At 40.0% G+C, this 14,666-nt stretch overlaps 1 protein-coding gene across 1 annotated transcript in view; it reads left to right on the forward strand.

Annotated features, from left to right (window-relative positions):
- Nup93 (nucleoporin 93kDa) overlaps nt 1-14,666 on the forward strand; it is a 112,136-nt gene that overhangs the window by 62,963 nt on the left and 34,507 nt on the right. The window contains exons 4-5 of the mRNA XM_013027991.1: nt 5,032-5,094; nt 10,836-10,964. Coding sequence (XP_012883445.1) covers nt 5,032-5,094; nt 10,836-10,964 — 192 coding nt within the window. The remainder of the gene's footprint in view (nt 1-5,031; nt 5,095-10,835; nt 10,965-14,666) is intronic.

The following is a 14,666-nucleotide window of genomic DNA, read 5'->3' on the forward strand; positions in this document are numbered from 1 at the left end:
AAGAGAGTAGGGTGGTCTGCACTTCAGAATTGTTAATGGAATAGCAACAATGTTTTTGAATTGCAGTGTCTGGCCCTTAATTGCTTCCTGAATGGGAGCTATTATATAGCATAGAAAACAAGAAACCAAAACACATGCTTGGGGAGCCAGCAAACAGGTTTTTCCAGAACTTGGGCAGTGAGAAGGAAACTGTTGGGGAAGTCAGGAGTAGTGGTCTACCTAGCAGTCTTGCATGTAAGATGCTTCCCATAGAGTAGTCTTTATTGAATGGCCAAACACCACAAGAGTTGGTGGGGACCTATGAGCAACTGAAAAGTGCCTATACGGCAACATGAGAGGATATGAATAATAAGGAGGGTTTCATTATTGTTGTTGGCATGTACTGGCTATAGAGTAGGATTTCTTTGTGACATTTCCACACATATGTACAATCAATTCTAAACATGTATACCATTACTCTCCTAATAATGGGGAGTTGTAAGGGTCACATACTGGCACCTCTGAGTGCATCTCTTGAGTGCCAGTTTGTGAAGTAAGCTATTGAGCCTTCTTTGTGCCCAAAGGGATTCTTAGTGGCAGGGAATCACTTCTTGCCCCAGCCTACCTCCCCAGAGAGCCACTTTCTGGTAGGCTATGGGAAAAAACCATCTCTGGGATGAGGGCATGAAAAATACTTCATAGGAAGAGCAGCTAGATGGAAAAGAAATGCATAGACAAAGAGGTCAAGGAAGAGATTCATAGGAAACCTAGGCTGAGGCAGGTCATGTTTCTGTCCAACTCTTTTTTAGTTCCATGTGGTATATCCTTTAATAGAAAGAAACTAGTGTGACCACTAGATGGCACCCAGATCCCAGAACTACTCTGGTGTGTGTGTGCATATGTGTGTGTGTGTGTGTGTGTCTGAACTACTCTGGGGTGTGTGTGTGTACACACATGTTGAATTCAGGGCTTGGGTGCTGTTCCTGAGCTTTTTTGCTCAGAACTACTCTGGTACTCGTGTGTGTGTGTGTGTGTGTGTGTGTGTGTGTGTACACATGTTGAACTCAGGGCCTGGGTACTCTGGTGTGTGTGTGTGTGTGTGTGTGTGTGTGTACACATGTTGAACTCAGGGCCTGGGTGCTGTTCCTGAGCTTTTTTGCTTAGAATTACTCTGGTACTCTGGTGTGTGTGTGTGTGTACACATGTTGAACTCAGGGCCTGGGTGTTGTTCCTGAAGAACTACTTTGTGTGTGTGTGTGTGTGTGTGTGTGTGTGTGTGTATACACATGTTGAACTGGTGTGTGTGTGTACATGTTGAACTCAGGGCCTGGGTGTTGTTCCTGAAGAACTACTTTGTGTGTGTGTGTGTGTGTGTGTGTGTGTGTGTACACATGTTGAACTCAGGGCCTGGGTGTTGTTCCTGAGCTTTTTTGCTTAAGGCTACTGCTTTACCACTGGAGCCACATATCCACTTCCAGCTTTCTAGTGGTTAACCAGATATAAGAGTCTTAAAGACTTCTCTGCCTGGGCTGGCTTTGAACTAGGATCCTCAGATCTCATCTTTCTGAGTCACTAGGATTACAAATGTGAGCCACTAGCGTCTGACTTGTTATTTTAAAGATTCTTTCCAAAGGGTAGGCTAAAACACTAATGTGTCATAAAAGAAAAAGTAAATAGAACAATGATCTGTAACTGTTTTAGAAGGAAATAATGGATGAAATGAAAAATTGAGATCCTGCATAGAGTTTGTCCTCCATATCCACCTGTTTTGCACCTTGGAGTCTACCAAATACTTGAAAAAATATTCAAGAAAAAAGTTGTGTCTGAGCCAGGTTTGGTGGTTCACATTAGTGAGTCAGCGTTTGGGAAGTTGAGGCTGAAACTAATCTGGCTTACATAATGAGATCTTGTTTTTTCTTTTTGTTTTTGTATTTTTAAGGAAATAAGGAAAAAGAAAAAGTATATACTGAATTCACAGAGATTTCCATTTCTTCTCATGATTCTCTAAGTCATATGGTATAAGCACTATTCAGAAGTATTTATAGTATATTAGGTATAAGTAGGCTAGAGAGATTTAAAGTATATACAGGTTACATGTAAATGATGTGCTGTGCCATTTTATTTAAGGGACTTTAGCATCTGTGAGTTTTGATGTACTAGGAGAAGGTTCTGGAACCAATCTTCATAGATACTGAGAATGACTGTTTTTTGGATCCATTTTGAGCTATATAAAAAGGACCAGTTTTTACAACCCATAATGGTTAATGACCTTTGTTCATATGTGAGTGAGCTCTTAACTTTGATTATCATGATAAATATTTCATTTACCTTGAGTTTTGTTTGTTTTTGGCCAGTCCTGGGACTAGAACTCTAGGCCTGGGCACTGACTCTGAGCTTCTTTTGCTTAAGGTTAGCACTCTGCTACTTGAGCCACTATGCCACTTCTGGCTTTTTCTGAGTAGTTTATTGGAGATGAGTCTCAGACTTTCCTGCCGGGCTGGCTTTGAATATGATCTCAGATCTCAGCCTCCTCGTAGCTAGGATTATAGGCGTGAGTCATTGACACCCAACTTGAGATTTCTTTATTGAGATTAAGTGATTACATAAATTTCACAGTATTGTGGGATAGTGATACTTAGCTAAAGTCACAAGCACATTTTAACCTTTACAACTTGAGATTTTTAAAAATGTAGCTTTTTAGTAAGTATTTCAAAGGTAAAGATAATCTTTCCCAAAGCAATATCTTTATTTCCTTTCTTTTAACCACTGGCTTGAATTTACATCTTTTAGAAATTTGAAGGCTTCTCATATGTTATTTTGGTTTAAACAGTTGTGTCTGATTATTGCTTTTTACTTGCATTTTGTATGTATGCAACGGAGATGTGGCTTGTAGGTACAGAATGTACTATGCTGGCCTTTTTTTTTTTTGTCGGTCGTGGGGCTTGAACTCTGGGCCTGGGCGCTGTCCCTCAGCTCTTCAGCTCAAGGCGAGCGCTCTACCACTTGAGCTACAGCGCCACTTCCGGTTTTCTGGTGGCTTATTGGAGATAGGAGTCTCACGGTCTCTCCTGCCCGGGCTGGCTTTGAACCGTGATCCTCAGATCTCAGCCTCCTGAGTAGCTAGGATTACAGGCATGAGCCACCAGCGCCTGGCTCTATGCTGGCCTTTTGACTCTGGAAAAGCAGAAAGAAAACACAGAGCAGGTGGAGAGAGGCAGAATATTGGCCAAGTTAGTAAACTTGGAAAAATTGTACTGCCTTGTTGAATAGTGCCCTTTCCCCTACTTCTACCAACCAATGTCATGATTGTTTAGTCCATTTCTCCTAGTAGCAGCTGCAAGTGCAGCAGAGCACAATCTATGCCTTTGATGTCAACCATAATAGTTGGAGAACTTTGTTTATAAACTGTTACACTAAAACTTTGGATTTTAGCCATTTTGAAGACCCTTTAATAAAGAGAAATTATGAGAAGTTTGTTGACTTGACAAATCATATTAATAGGCATGAACAAGGTCCACCAAAGTCTTTAGCAACCCACAAACAGGCATTGACTACTAGAAGTCCTCTTCTGAATGGACCACTGGTTTCCTCACTTCATGTGTTCTGGTTTATTGGGGCCGTTGCATTATTGGAAAAGTGACTGAAGTCCCTACCTTCATCCTACCCAGTTACCAATATAGATACTTGGCACCGTCTTTGTGTTGTATCCTAAGAGCTGCCTCAGATGGCTCTAGAGGGGCCTTCATGAGAACTTTCCTGGATGCTGGCCACTGCCTCTGTTCATCCCAGTGCACTGCCTAGTTTGAGGTATGATAGCAGGGAAACATGGGATAATAATACATAAGGATTCTGGGGGCTGGGAAGGTGGCTCAGTGGTAGAGCGCTTGCCTTCCATGCTCGAGGCCCTGGGTTCGATTCCTCAGCACCACATAAGCAAAAAGAAAAAAGCCGGAAGTGGTGCTGTGGCTCAAGTGGTAGAGCGCTAGCCTTGAGCTGAAGAGCTGAGGGACAGCGCCCAGACCCAGAGTTCAGGCCCCACGACCGGACCCAAAAAAAAAAAAAAGGATTCTGGGGAATCTATGAAGATTAGTAATACTTTGTTTAAATTACATTCCGGGTCCCCTCCTTTCATTTTAAAGAAACAAAAGCTTCATATATAGGACTGTTCAAACAATGCTTAAAACATTACAGTGGTGGAAATACAAGTAATCAAAAACTAGCCATAGGTATGTTTCACATATAAGAAAATTGTAAAATGTTTTAATTTAGTTTATTGCTTTTCTACTTTGTATTATAGTTCCTTGAAGTTTCAGAAAAGAACAGAAAAAACATGATTGTGAAACAAGTCAGGTCATTTTAGACATGTATATCAATAAGGTATGCTTAATATATGCATACTTTATTTTACTACAGATAGCATAACTTGAATTCTCTTCTATTATAACTAAGACTTTGATCTCCATTCATGTGTTGATGGACACCTAAGCTGATTCTACAATGAACAGTGCTGTTACAAACATGGGTGTGCAGATATCTTACATTCCTCCCAATATATGCACTATATGAATTAGTGACTGTACTAATTTATATTCACACTAATAGTGTATAAGGGTTCCCCTTTCCCTGAATTCTTGCTAGCAAATGTTGTTTTCTTAATGGCTGCTAATGTGACTGGGATAAAATGGACTCCTGGTGTAATTTTGACAATCACCCATTTTAACATTTTCTTTGAGAACATTTTGTGAAGGTTGAGGTACACAACAGATACCCTTATGGTTCTCTTTTCTTTTCTTTTCTCCCCCCCCCCATCTCTTTCTTTCTTTCTTTTCTCTTTTTTTCTTTTCATTTTTTTGGTACCAGGCCTGATGCTTGAACTTAGGGCCTTGACTCTGGCTTTGAACTTTGATCCTCAGATCTCTGATTCCTGAATATCTAGGATTACAGGCTTGAGCCACCAGGTGCCTGGCTCTTATGGTTATCTTTTATCCTGCAGTATCTGGTTAAATGTTAATTTTAACTTAAGTTATATATTTTTTTTCTCTCCTTTCATAGGGCTTCCTGAAGAATGAGAAGGACAATGCCCTGCTGTCTGCCATTGAAGAGTCTCGGAAGAGGGTAAGAAAACAACTCAAAATGTAGATGGATAAAGTCAGAGATAGGGAAACAATGTACACCAGGGAGATGCAGGTCTTAGAAGATCAGTTTCCTATATCTCACAACCTGTACCACCTTCTATAGTAGTTTCTCAAGTGCATTAAGACTTGGATGTTCAGTAGGATGGTAAGTAAGTTGAAACAGCCATTGTATGTGCAGCCCAGCAATATATTACAGTCATTCCTGTAAGATGCTATAAGACTATATACATCACTAATGCACAAGTTACTCTCATTTGTTCCTTATAGGGAGCAAAAGATCAAAAACCATTCTACGAGCAGCATGTTCCCAGTTGCTTGGGAGGTGGTGAAAAGAAGGATCAAGGTTCAAGGCAATGTAGGGGAGCAATTAGCAATATTCATCTTAATCAACAATCTGGGTGTGGTGGTTCATACCTGTCATTCCAGCTCTGCAGAGGCATAAATAAGAAGATCATGGTCCAGGCCAGACTGGGCAAAAATGCATGACCCTATATTAAAAATAGCTAAAGCACATTGGAGTCATAGCCCAAATGATGGAATGTTTGCCTACCAAGCACAAAGCCATTAATTCAAACTCTAGTACCACTGAAGGAAGAGAGGGGACAGAACCTTTCTGAAACATCCTCTTAGAAAGTAAAATCCTTAGGCTACTGAGAGGGAGGGACGAGAAAAGTTAACTATTCAGTTGGAGCTGGCTCTATGGCAGCTATTCCAGAAAACTGTGTACCAGTCAGCGAGTGGTGGCTCTTTGCAGAGGTAATAGGAGTAAACAAGAGCTCTGTTGTGCTGTTTATTTAGCCCTGATAGCAAGTGAAATGTATTTATGTAGTGTTTGTGTAGTTTAAAAAATCATAAAGTGAACGTTTTGCTTCTTGGTGATTTTTGTTTATTAAAATTTTCTGAGAGGGTAAAAGTACTCACTAGAATTGCCAAGGGACTTGCCAGCTATAGTTCACCTGACTGCACTAAATGACTGATATGGTTAATTATCAGAATGAAGTTTGCTAAAATTTCATTATATTGTTGGCAATAGTACTTAGTCCTCGAAATAGAGAAGTTCACTTGCTTTTGATCTGAAAATACTTAGAAGGAAATTTTTTGTGTTCACACTTTTGAGTTGCTTACCAAAATTGATTCTCCTGACATAAAGGACCGATTAAATTAAATTAGGATTGTTAAATGCCTCCAAGCCTTATTAAACCATTTACCCTGCAGAATGTCTTTCTGGAATTGGCAGTCTCTGAACATTGTGCCATACTGAGACTAAATGTGCAACCAGCCAAAACATTTAGGTGACATACCACAGCGGAAAATGTGTGCATTTGTGTTTGTGAGGGAGACATTCCAGTGTTCGGAGCCAGCCTCAGGGGAAACTCTGACTTGTCTGGACACCAGGAGAATACTGCTGAGCAGTAATCTTTTTCAATCAAAAATGATTTGAAAATCAGCAGCTTCCTGGCCTTCTGGTAGCAATTTCATGTTTGAATAACTTGCCAATGTCCTGCTGTAATGCCAAGTAAACAAGCTACAGAACCACAAATGTGTCCTAGCCTTTCCCATTTGGTGAATCCCAGCAAAAACAGAACAACATTATTAGAACATATGCAGTGTTTCTAAAAGCCTGTAACAGCTCAGTAATAATCGGGTGTAAAGTCAAAGCATATTACCCTCTTCCCTGTATGAAAATGGGATTTGAGAGTTCCCCACCTGTTCTTAATTCAGTTGCCCAGTTTCCCCCTGTCTTCCTTTCTAAACTGTGTTTAAGGGGAAATATTTTCCACACAGTAACTTGGACAATTCAGATTTTACTTACAATTGCTTTTCTACTGCTCTGTCATTTTCCATGGTTTCTAGGTCTCTACATATTCTTTCATTTTCTCCTTTTTCTATTTCCTTGGGTCTCTTTTTGTCCCGTTTAGTCTTTGTCTTCTTTGCCTCAGACCCTCACTGCTCTCCTTTTCTAGTTCCTAGTTGAGTAGCTCTGTTGATTCTACCTCATCTTCACTGTTAGCATAATGGAGGCTCTTTGAGCCTAATCTAGTGATTGAAAGGCAATATAAACTGCAGGTGTATGGGTGATCATCTCTGATTAACCCACAAAGTGGATTTCCATGATCTCTAATATAATTAAGATAACCTGGGGCATGGCATGTGTGAAGAGAATGTTAATGTTGGTTATTTTTGTTTGAAGCGCCTCACCATGCTATGAGTCACAATATTGTTTACTCATGTTGTGGGGCAGTTCTAAATGAGTAGCCTGTAGTACTCAAATACCTACAGATTTGAGCCCACTTTTCAAAGCTGCTTAGAAGTACTTAGAAGTAAGAGTTCCTGGCACACGAGTGGGCAGCCTTATAAACAGGGGATAGTTAATTCCCACTATTGTCATTGACTGTACCTTGTGCTGAAAGTTTCCCACTGTCCTCATCCACCAGTGGGTGGTGTATTGTTTTCTTCAGTCACCTTCACTGCCCTGCTATTCTCTATTAGCCACAGGACTTTAAGAAAAACTCTTATATCCTAGAATTGTAAAACCTTTATACAACTCCTTAATAATAACAATTTTAAAAAGAAAAACTCTCATGAACTTTGTACTGTCCTTGATTGGTGCCACAGTTTTGTGCCTTTGGTGGCAAGCTCAGAAGGCTGTATTGTATACTTGTCTACTCTCACCTTACTTGTACCTGCCTTGGTCCCTGTGCCACTGACCCTTCTTTTCCCCAGGCTGGAAGGAGGTTCAAGGCTGAGGAGGTAATGGGTTTGACCACTAAATTGATAAAGTTGTAGAAGAGATCATGGCTCACTTGTTCAATCTATCTGGATAACTTGTAAGAAATTATTATCCTCTCCCACTCCACTCCATCCTTCTAATCCCTTTTATTTTCTCTGATCCAAACACAGCTTTCATTGTGTAGTTTATGCCTGTAATCCTAGCTAATCTGGAGGCTGAGATCTGACAAAACAAAAAACAAAAAAAACCCAGGGCTTTTGTGTTTTAAATTTCAAAGGCAGAGCTTTTCTTGGGGTAAACCCAGGCTGACAGGAATGTGCTCTTGTGCTTGATCCTTAGTAAAAATAAAACCAAGTAGCAGACTTTGTGAAGTTGGTATTGGTTATATCTCCTGTGTCTTCAGAAATCATATTTAAAAAGGGTGAAAATCACCAACTTCTTTCTAATCTCTACGTGTCCCTTTTTCACATTTTAATATTGGTCCTAAGTCATCTAATTTGTAGTAAGGCTGTTTGATTTTTCTAACAGTGCCCCAAAGCACATATATATTGATGCTGTGGGTATCAGTTATCAGCATTGCCAAAAATTAAACAGGCATTACTAATACTCCCTCAGTGCTGCCTAATTAGATGCCAATCTCATTTGTAAATAAAATAGCTTTTTGAAAAGTGAGTTTTAGCTGGTGGGAAACCTGGTCTGCTAGTTAAAGAATAACTGGGAATAGTCATGCTTCAGAATAGTTCTATAAATTGTTTTAATTTACTTCTCAGTTTTTTTTCTAATTTGTTTTGAGACGGTTCTTCTTACTCCTCCTCCCCCACCCCTCTTACTCTTTTTACTTTTCTTTCTTTTTCTTTTCTTTCTTTTTTTTTGCCAGCCCTGGCCCTTGAACTCTGGGCCTGGCCACTGTCCCTGAGCTTCTTTTGCTCACGGTTAGAGCTCTATCACTTGAGCCACATCACCACTTTCTGTCCTTTTCTGTTTACGTGGTACTGAGGAATCGAACCAGGGCTTCATACATGCTAGGGAAAGCACTCTACCACCAAGCCACATTCCCAGCCCCTCTTTGTCTATTTTGCTTTTAATTCTGAGTGCCTTTGTTGTGGCAACTACGTGCAGTGATGCCCATGGGTGGTAGTGAGGTTTCCAGACTTTTTAGGCCTGTTAAACAGACTGGTAGGAAACTTAATCCCAGAAGCCTGTTTTTCTTTTACTAGATTCCTTCCTGCTGTGAAAGCATTACTGTGTCTTTAGAAAATAAAGTCACTGTCAGAATCTTTTGTATTTGTCTTATGCTTGTTAAATCTAAGATGTTTGATCTTCTAATCCATCATAATGTTATGTATTACAAAGGAAAAAATACTTCTGTAGCATGAATCAGTATTAACATGTCTAATTTCAGAATTCTTAAAATGGCGCTTAATAAACACATGGAGAGGTACACAGCATCACTAATCATTAGGGAAATGAAAATCAAAATGTAATGAGCTATTACCTCTCACTTATGAGGCTGGCTCCTTTCAAAACCCAGAAAATAGTTAAGTGTTGATGAAGATATACAGAAATTAAAGCCATTGTATACTATTGGTAAAAAATGTAAACTGCTGCAGCCTTTGTGGAAACAGGATGCAAGTTTCTCAAAAATTACAAATAGAAACGACCAGATGATCATAACAGTTCTACATCTGAATATATACTCAGAAGAATTGGAAACAGGGACTTGTAGTGATATGTGGACACTCCTATTTATTGGTAGCAATATTTACAAGTTCAGCAATATATTCTGCAACATGGCTGAACCTTGAGGGCATTATGCTAAATTCAATAAGCCAGTTACAGTGAGACCTGTGCTACATGATTCTACTTGTAGGAGATGACTAGAGTAGTCATTTCAGAGAGAAGTGTAAAAGGGTAGATATCAAGGGCTAGGGAGAGAGAGAAACGGGGAAGAGGTAGTGTTTGGTCTAAGGGTTCTGGGGATGGATGCTGGTAATGATGGCATACATTGTACTTAACACTGCTGAATTGTCTGCTGAAAAATGATAAATCTTACATATATTTCCCCACAATTGAAATGTTTTATAATGTCTTAGAATCAGTGAAATAGGTTATGTCATAAGGAGTTGTCATTAAGTTCTTTAAGGGATTTTCTTTTTCAAATTCAGAGCCTTGCACTTGCCAGGCAAGTGCTCTTCCACTGAGCTTAATCCCCAACCCCTTTAAAGGATTTTTTTTGCATTTTTATTTTTGGTTAGCATGATATTAGGAGATCTCATTGTCATAATTCCATAAATACATACAATGTATTTAAGCAAGTCTACTCCCTCTATTGTATTCCCATATAAAGGATAATTTTTGTATGTTTGTGCCAATCCTGGAGCTTGAACTCAGCACCTGCCTGGGTGGTGTCCCTGAGCTTTTTTACTCAAGACTGGTGCTCTACTACTTGAGCCACAGCTCTACTTCTGGCTTTTTGGTGGTTAATTAGAGATAAGACTCTCAACAGACTTTCCTTTCTGGGCTTGCTTTAAGCCACAATCCTTAGATCTCAGCCACCTGATTAGCTAGGGTTATAGGCATGAGCCACTGGCACCCAACATTAAAGGCCAATTAATTTTTTTTATGAAATAGTTGTACAAAGGTGTTACAATTCTATAAGTCAGGTTATGAGTACAATGCTTCTTGGTTATTGTCATCCCTGCTTACCATTCTCCCCCATTTCCTCCTACCATCCCTACCCTCAAGCTAATGTAGTTCATTTTTATATAACATGCATTAAATATAATGACTGCATTTGTTCACCCTTCTTCCTTCCATTCACGTTCTCCCTCCCCCAAAAATATGTTCCCACTTCCTGGGTAAATGATAATTTTCAAAGTAGATTGTTTTGCTCTACTTAGGAAGATCTGGTAAGTGGGAAGGGTGTTGGCTTCTTTATAGGGCTTTAAAGGAAACCATAGTCTTTATTGCTCTCTTCTCCCCTCTGGCAGACCTTTGGCATGGCTGAGGAGTACCATCGAGAATCAATGCTGGTGGAGTGGGAGCAGGTGAAACAGCGAATTCTGCACACACTGCTGGCATCAGGAGAAGATGCCCTTGACTTTACTCAAGAAAGTGAGGTAGGTTGAATCAGGAAGATCAAACCATTATTAATAAAAAGATGATATAGCCAAAGAATTATGTCTGCTTGATGAGTGTTATTCTGGTACAGTTGATCGCTTTCTTCCCATAAAGCCCTTTCTTTGCTTGTCTTTTGGGATGTCATATTTCCCCCAACATGTTTTTTTTTTTTTTTGTATTTTTTTTGTTTTATTTTTGGGTACCTATACCGGGGTTGAATTCAGGGCCTGTGCACTGACTGTATCTTAGCCTTTTTGTTTGTTCGTTCGTTTGTTTGCTCAAGGCTAGCACTCTACCATTTTAGCCCATTTCTACTTTTGGCTTTTTGCTGTTATTTGGAGTTAAGAGTTGCATGGATTTTCCTGCCCAGGATGGCTTTGAATCATGATCCTTAGATCTTGCCTTCTGAGTAGCTGGCATTATAGGCATGAGTCACTCATGTCCTGCTCTTCCTCCAACATGTTTACTGCTTCTGTTCAATATCCTGTGCAGTATCCTTGCTTTTCTTGGACTCTGGCTTACAAATGCTTAAGTATCCTAAAACTTAAGCTATGCCATTTTTTTCTCTCCTAATTACTGTTCTGTTGATTTTATATGGGCTAAATGGCTTTAAACGGTATATGCTGAAGACTCAGATTTACATGTACAACCCTGAACCCCACACTTTATTGGATTTCTGTAAGCAACTCAGGTTAAAATATGTCCAGAATTGAGTATTGATAACATTTCACCATCCTCTTCTCACACAGATCCTCATCTTTATAATTGGCAATTCCAGTTTTTCTACTTGCTCAGATCAAAACCTGATTCATTTTTTTTTAGTCCTCTCCTTGCCCACCTTATACTTAGTCTTTCTCATATAGCATCCTACTTCTATACTATACCTAGAATCTAGCTGCATCTCACCATTTACACTGTTAACATCCTGGTCCAAACCACCGTTACCTCTTACCGAATTACTGAACACGCTTCTAACTGGTGCTTTTAGTTATCTATCACTTTGTAATGCTTCAGACTTTAGTGATTAAAAAGCAGCTTTTAGCTCTTGTGCCTGCCGTGCACAAACCATCCTGTTATGTGTCTGAAGAACAGCCCTGGACTTTAAATCCTGCTTCAACAATGATTAGTTTGGAGGTCTTATCTAAGTTACTTATCCTACAGATCTTCAGAGTCTTCAGTGGGAAAATGAGATTGGGGGTGGGGGAGGGAACAGGCTTGTTGGTTGTGGGGCTTGAACTCAGGGCCTGGATGCTGTCCCTGAGCTCTTTTTTGCTCAAGACTAGTGCTCTACCACTTTGAGCCACTGTTTCACTTTTGGTTTTTAGGTGATTAATTGGAGATAAGAGTCTCACAGCTGGGGCTAGGAAGGTGGCTTAGTGGTAGAGTGCTTGCCTTGCATGCATGAGTCCCTGGGTTTGATTCCTCAGTACCACATAAGCAGAAAAAGCCAGAAGTGGTGCTGTGGCTCAAGTGGTAGAACACTAGCCTTGAGCTGAAGAGCTGAGGGATAGTGTCCAGACCCAGAGTTCAGGTCCCACAGCCGATCCAAAAAAGTAAAATAGTCTCATAGCCTTTCCTTCCTGGGCTGGCTTTGCACTGTGATCCTCATATCTCAGCCTCATGAGTAATTAGGATTGATTATAGGCAAGAGCCACCAGCACCAAGCAAAATGAGAATTTTTGTTTTTGTTTTTTTTTTGTTGTTGTCGGTCAGTCTGGGGCTTGAACTCTAGGCCTGGGTGCTGTCCCTCAGCTCTTCAGTTCAAGGCTAGTGCTCTACCACTTGAGCAACAGTACCACTTCTGGTTTTCTGGTGATGTATTGGAGATAAGAGTCTCATGGACTTTTCCTGTCCGGGCTGGCTTTGAACCTCAATCCTCAGATCTTAGCCTCCTGAGTAGCTAGGATTACAGTGAGCCACTGGCCCCTGGCCGAAATTAGATTTTTTAAAAAATATTTTTTAGTTATTGTTATAAACATGTTGTACATAGGTGTTATGTTTCGTAAGTCTGATAAGAATACATTTCTCTTTGGATAATCACCCCTTCTTCGCTCTCTCTCCCAGTTTTTCCCTTCTGTTCCCACAAAAATGAGATTATTGAGGCTGGTATTAGGTGATAATATATAAAGAACCCATGTGGCGTTCCTTACTATTGTCTTTTAAAATTATTTATTTATTTGCTTCTGATCTTTAAGTAATTATATGAAGGGGTTTCAATTCAACATGTCAATTTATGTGTACAGTGCTACTGTTGTCTTCTTAAAAAGTAGTTTGAGACCCAGGCACCATAGGCTCACACTTGTATTTCTAGCTCCTCAGGAGGTTGAGATCTGAAGAGTGAGGTTCACAGCCAGCTAGAGCAAGAAAGTCTGAAGATTTTTATCTCCAGTTAACCAGCAAAAAAGCTGGAAGTGGAGCTATGGCTCAAGTTGTAGAGTGCTAGTCTTGAGTGAAAAAGGTAAGGGACAGCATTCTAGGCCCAGTACATAAACACATAAGAAAAAATAGTTTGAGGGGCTGGGAAGGTGGCTCAGTGGTAGAATGCTTGTCTAGCATGCATGAGGCTCTGGGTTTGATTACTCAGCACCACATAAGCAGAAAATTCCGGAAGTGGCACTGTGGCTCAAGTGGTAGAGTACTAGCCTTGAGCTAAAGAGCTGAGGCACAGCACTCAGGCCAAGAGTTCAGGTCCCACTACCGACAAAAAAAAGAAAAAAGAAAAAAAAAGAAAAGTAGTTTGAGATGCTTATAGATGGATATAGAAATTAATATTATATTTATGATAGTGTTAACATTGTTAGGTAATATTTTCATGTCTTTTTACTGTTTCCGCTCTCTCCCCAAGCTTGTTTCATAGGTATTTAGCATTCTTTTGCATGTGGAAATAGAAAATGGAAGCTCAGAGTTATGTACATTAATATTGGTGAGACACAGGGCTGTTGGGTGCTAAACCATTGCTCTATGAAAATCTGGGTCAAGGATGGGTAGATTAGGAGTTTGCAGTGCTTGTAAGGTCACATCCCACATCTTGCATCTACACATCTGCTCCTAATTTAAAGACAAGTTTTTCTATTCAATTAATTCTCAAATAGGTGTCAAAGTCTTGTGTCTTGGGAAATTGCTCCTTAAGGGCTCTGATCCATATTTTATTAAACTCAAAGGCATGACTGGCCTAATGTTGCTCAGTTCTTTGTGAATCTGGGCAAATAACTAGAACAGATCATGGTTTTATAAACTTAAGTTTTTAAAATGGTGTTAATAGGTTATGTTTTATATAGGGATTTGGAAGCAATTATAAATTGCAAATGAGATGTCCTTTCTTGATTGCTCTTCTTTCAAAAATAGACTGATTTATTTAGTAGATGTCCTTCTTTGACCTCCAGTCCTCTTGGAAAGGAGCTATCTATCTATGCTGTACTGTTTTCTCTTGTGATACCTAGTAGAGTTATTGCTATAGCAGAGGGCAAGTGACACAAACAGATCTCTAAGGTTAGCCAAAGAACTGTCTCTTTCTGGAAACCTGTAGGTTTTGTTGCTTTTGTTGTTGCTTTGGACTTTTTTTCTTTGTTCTCCCTTCCCCTTCTCCCCTCCCTCTCCCCCTCCCCCTCCTTCTCCCTCTCTCTTTCATCTTATAGGTCATGGAGCTTGAACTCTGGGCCTGGCGCTGTCCCTCAGCACTTCAGCTCAAGGCTAGGACTCTA

Source organism: Dipodomys ordii, unplaced genomic scaffold (assembly GCF_000151885.1).
Source record: "Dipodomys ordii isolate 6190 unplaced genomic scaffold, Dord_2.0 Scaffold106, whole genome shotgun sequence".
NCBI lineage: Eukaryota > Metazoa > Chordata > Mammalia > Rodentia > Heteromyidae > Dipodomys > Dipodomys ordii.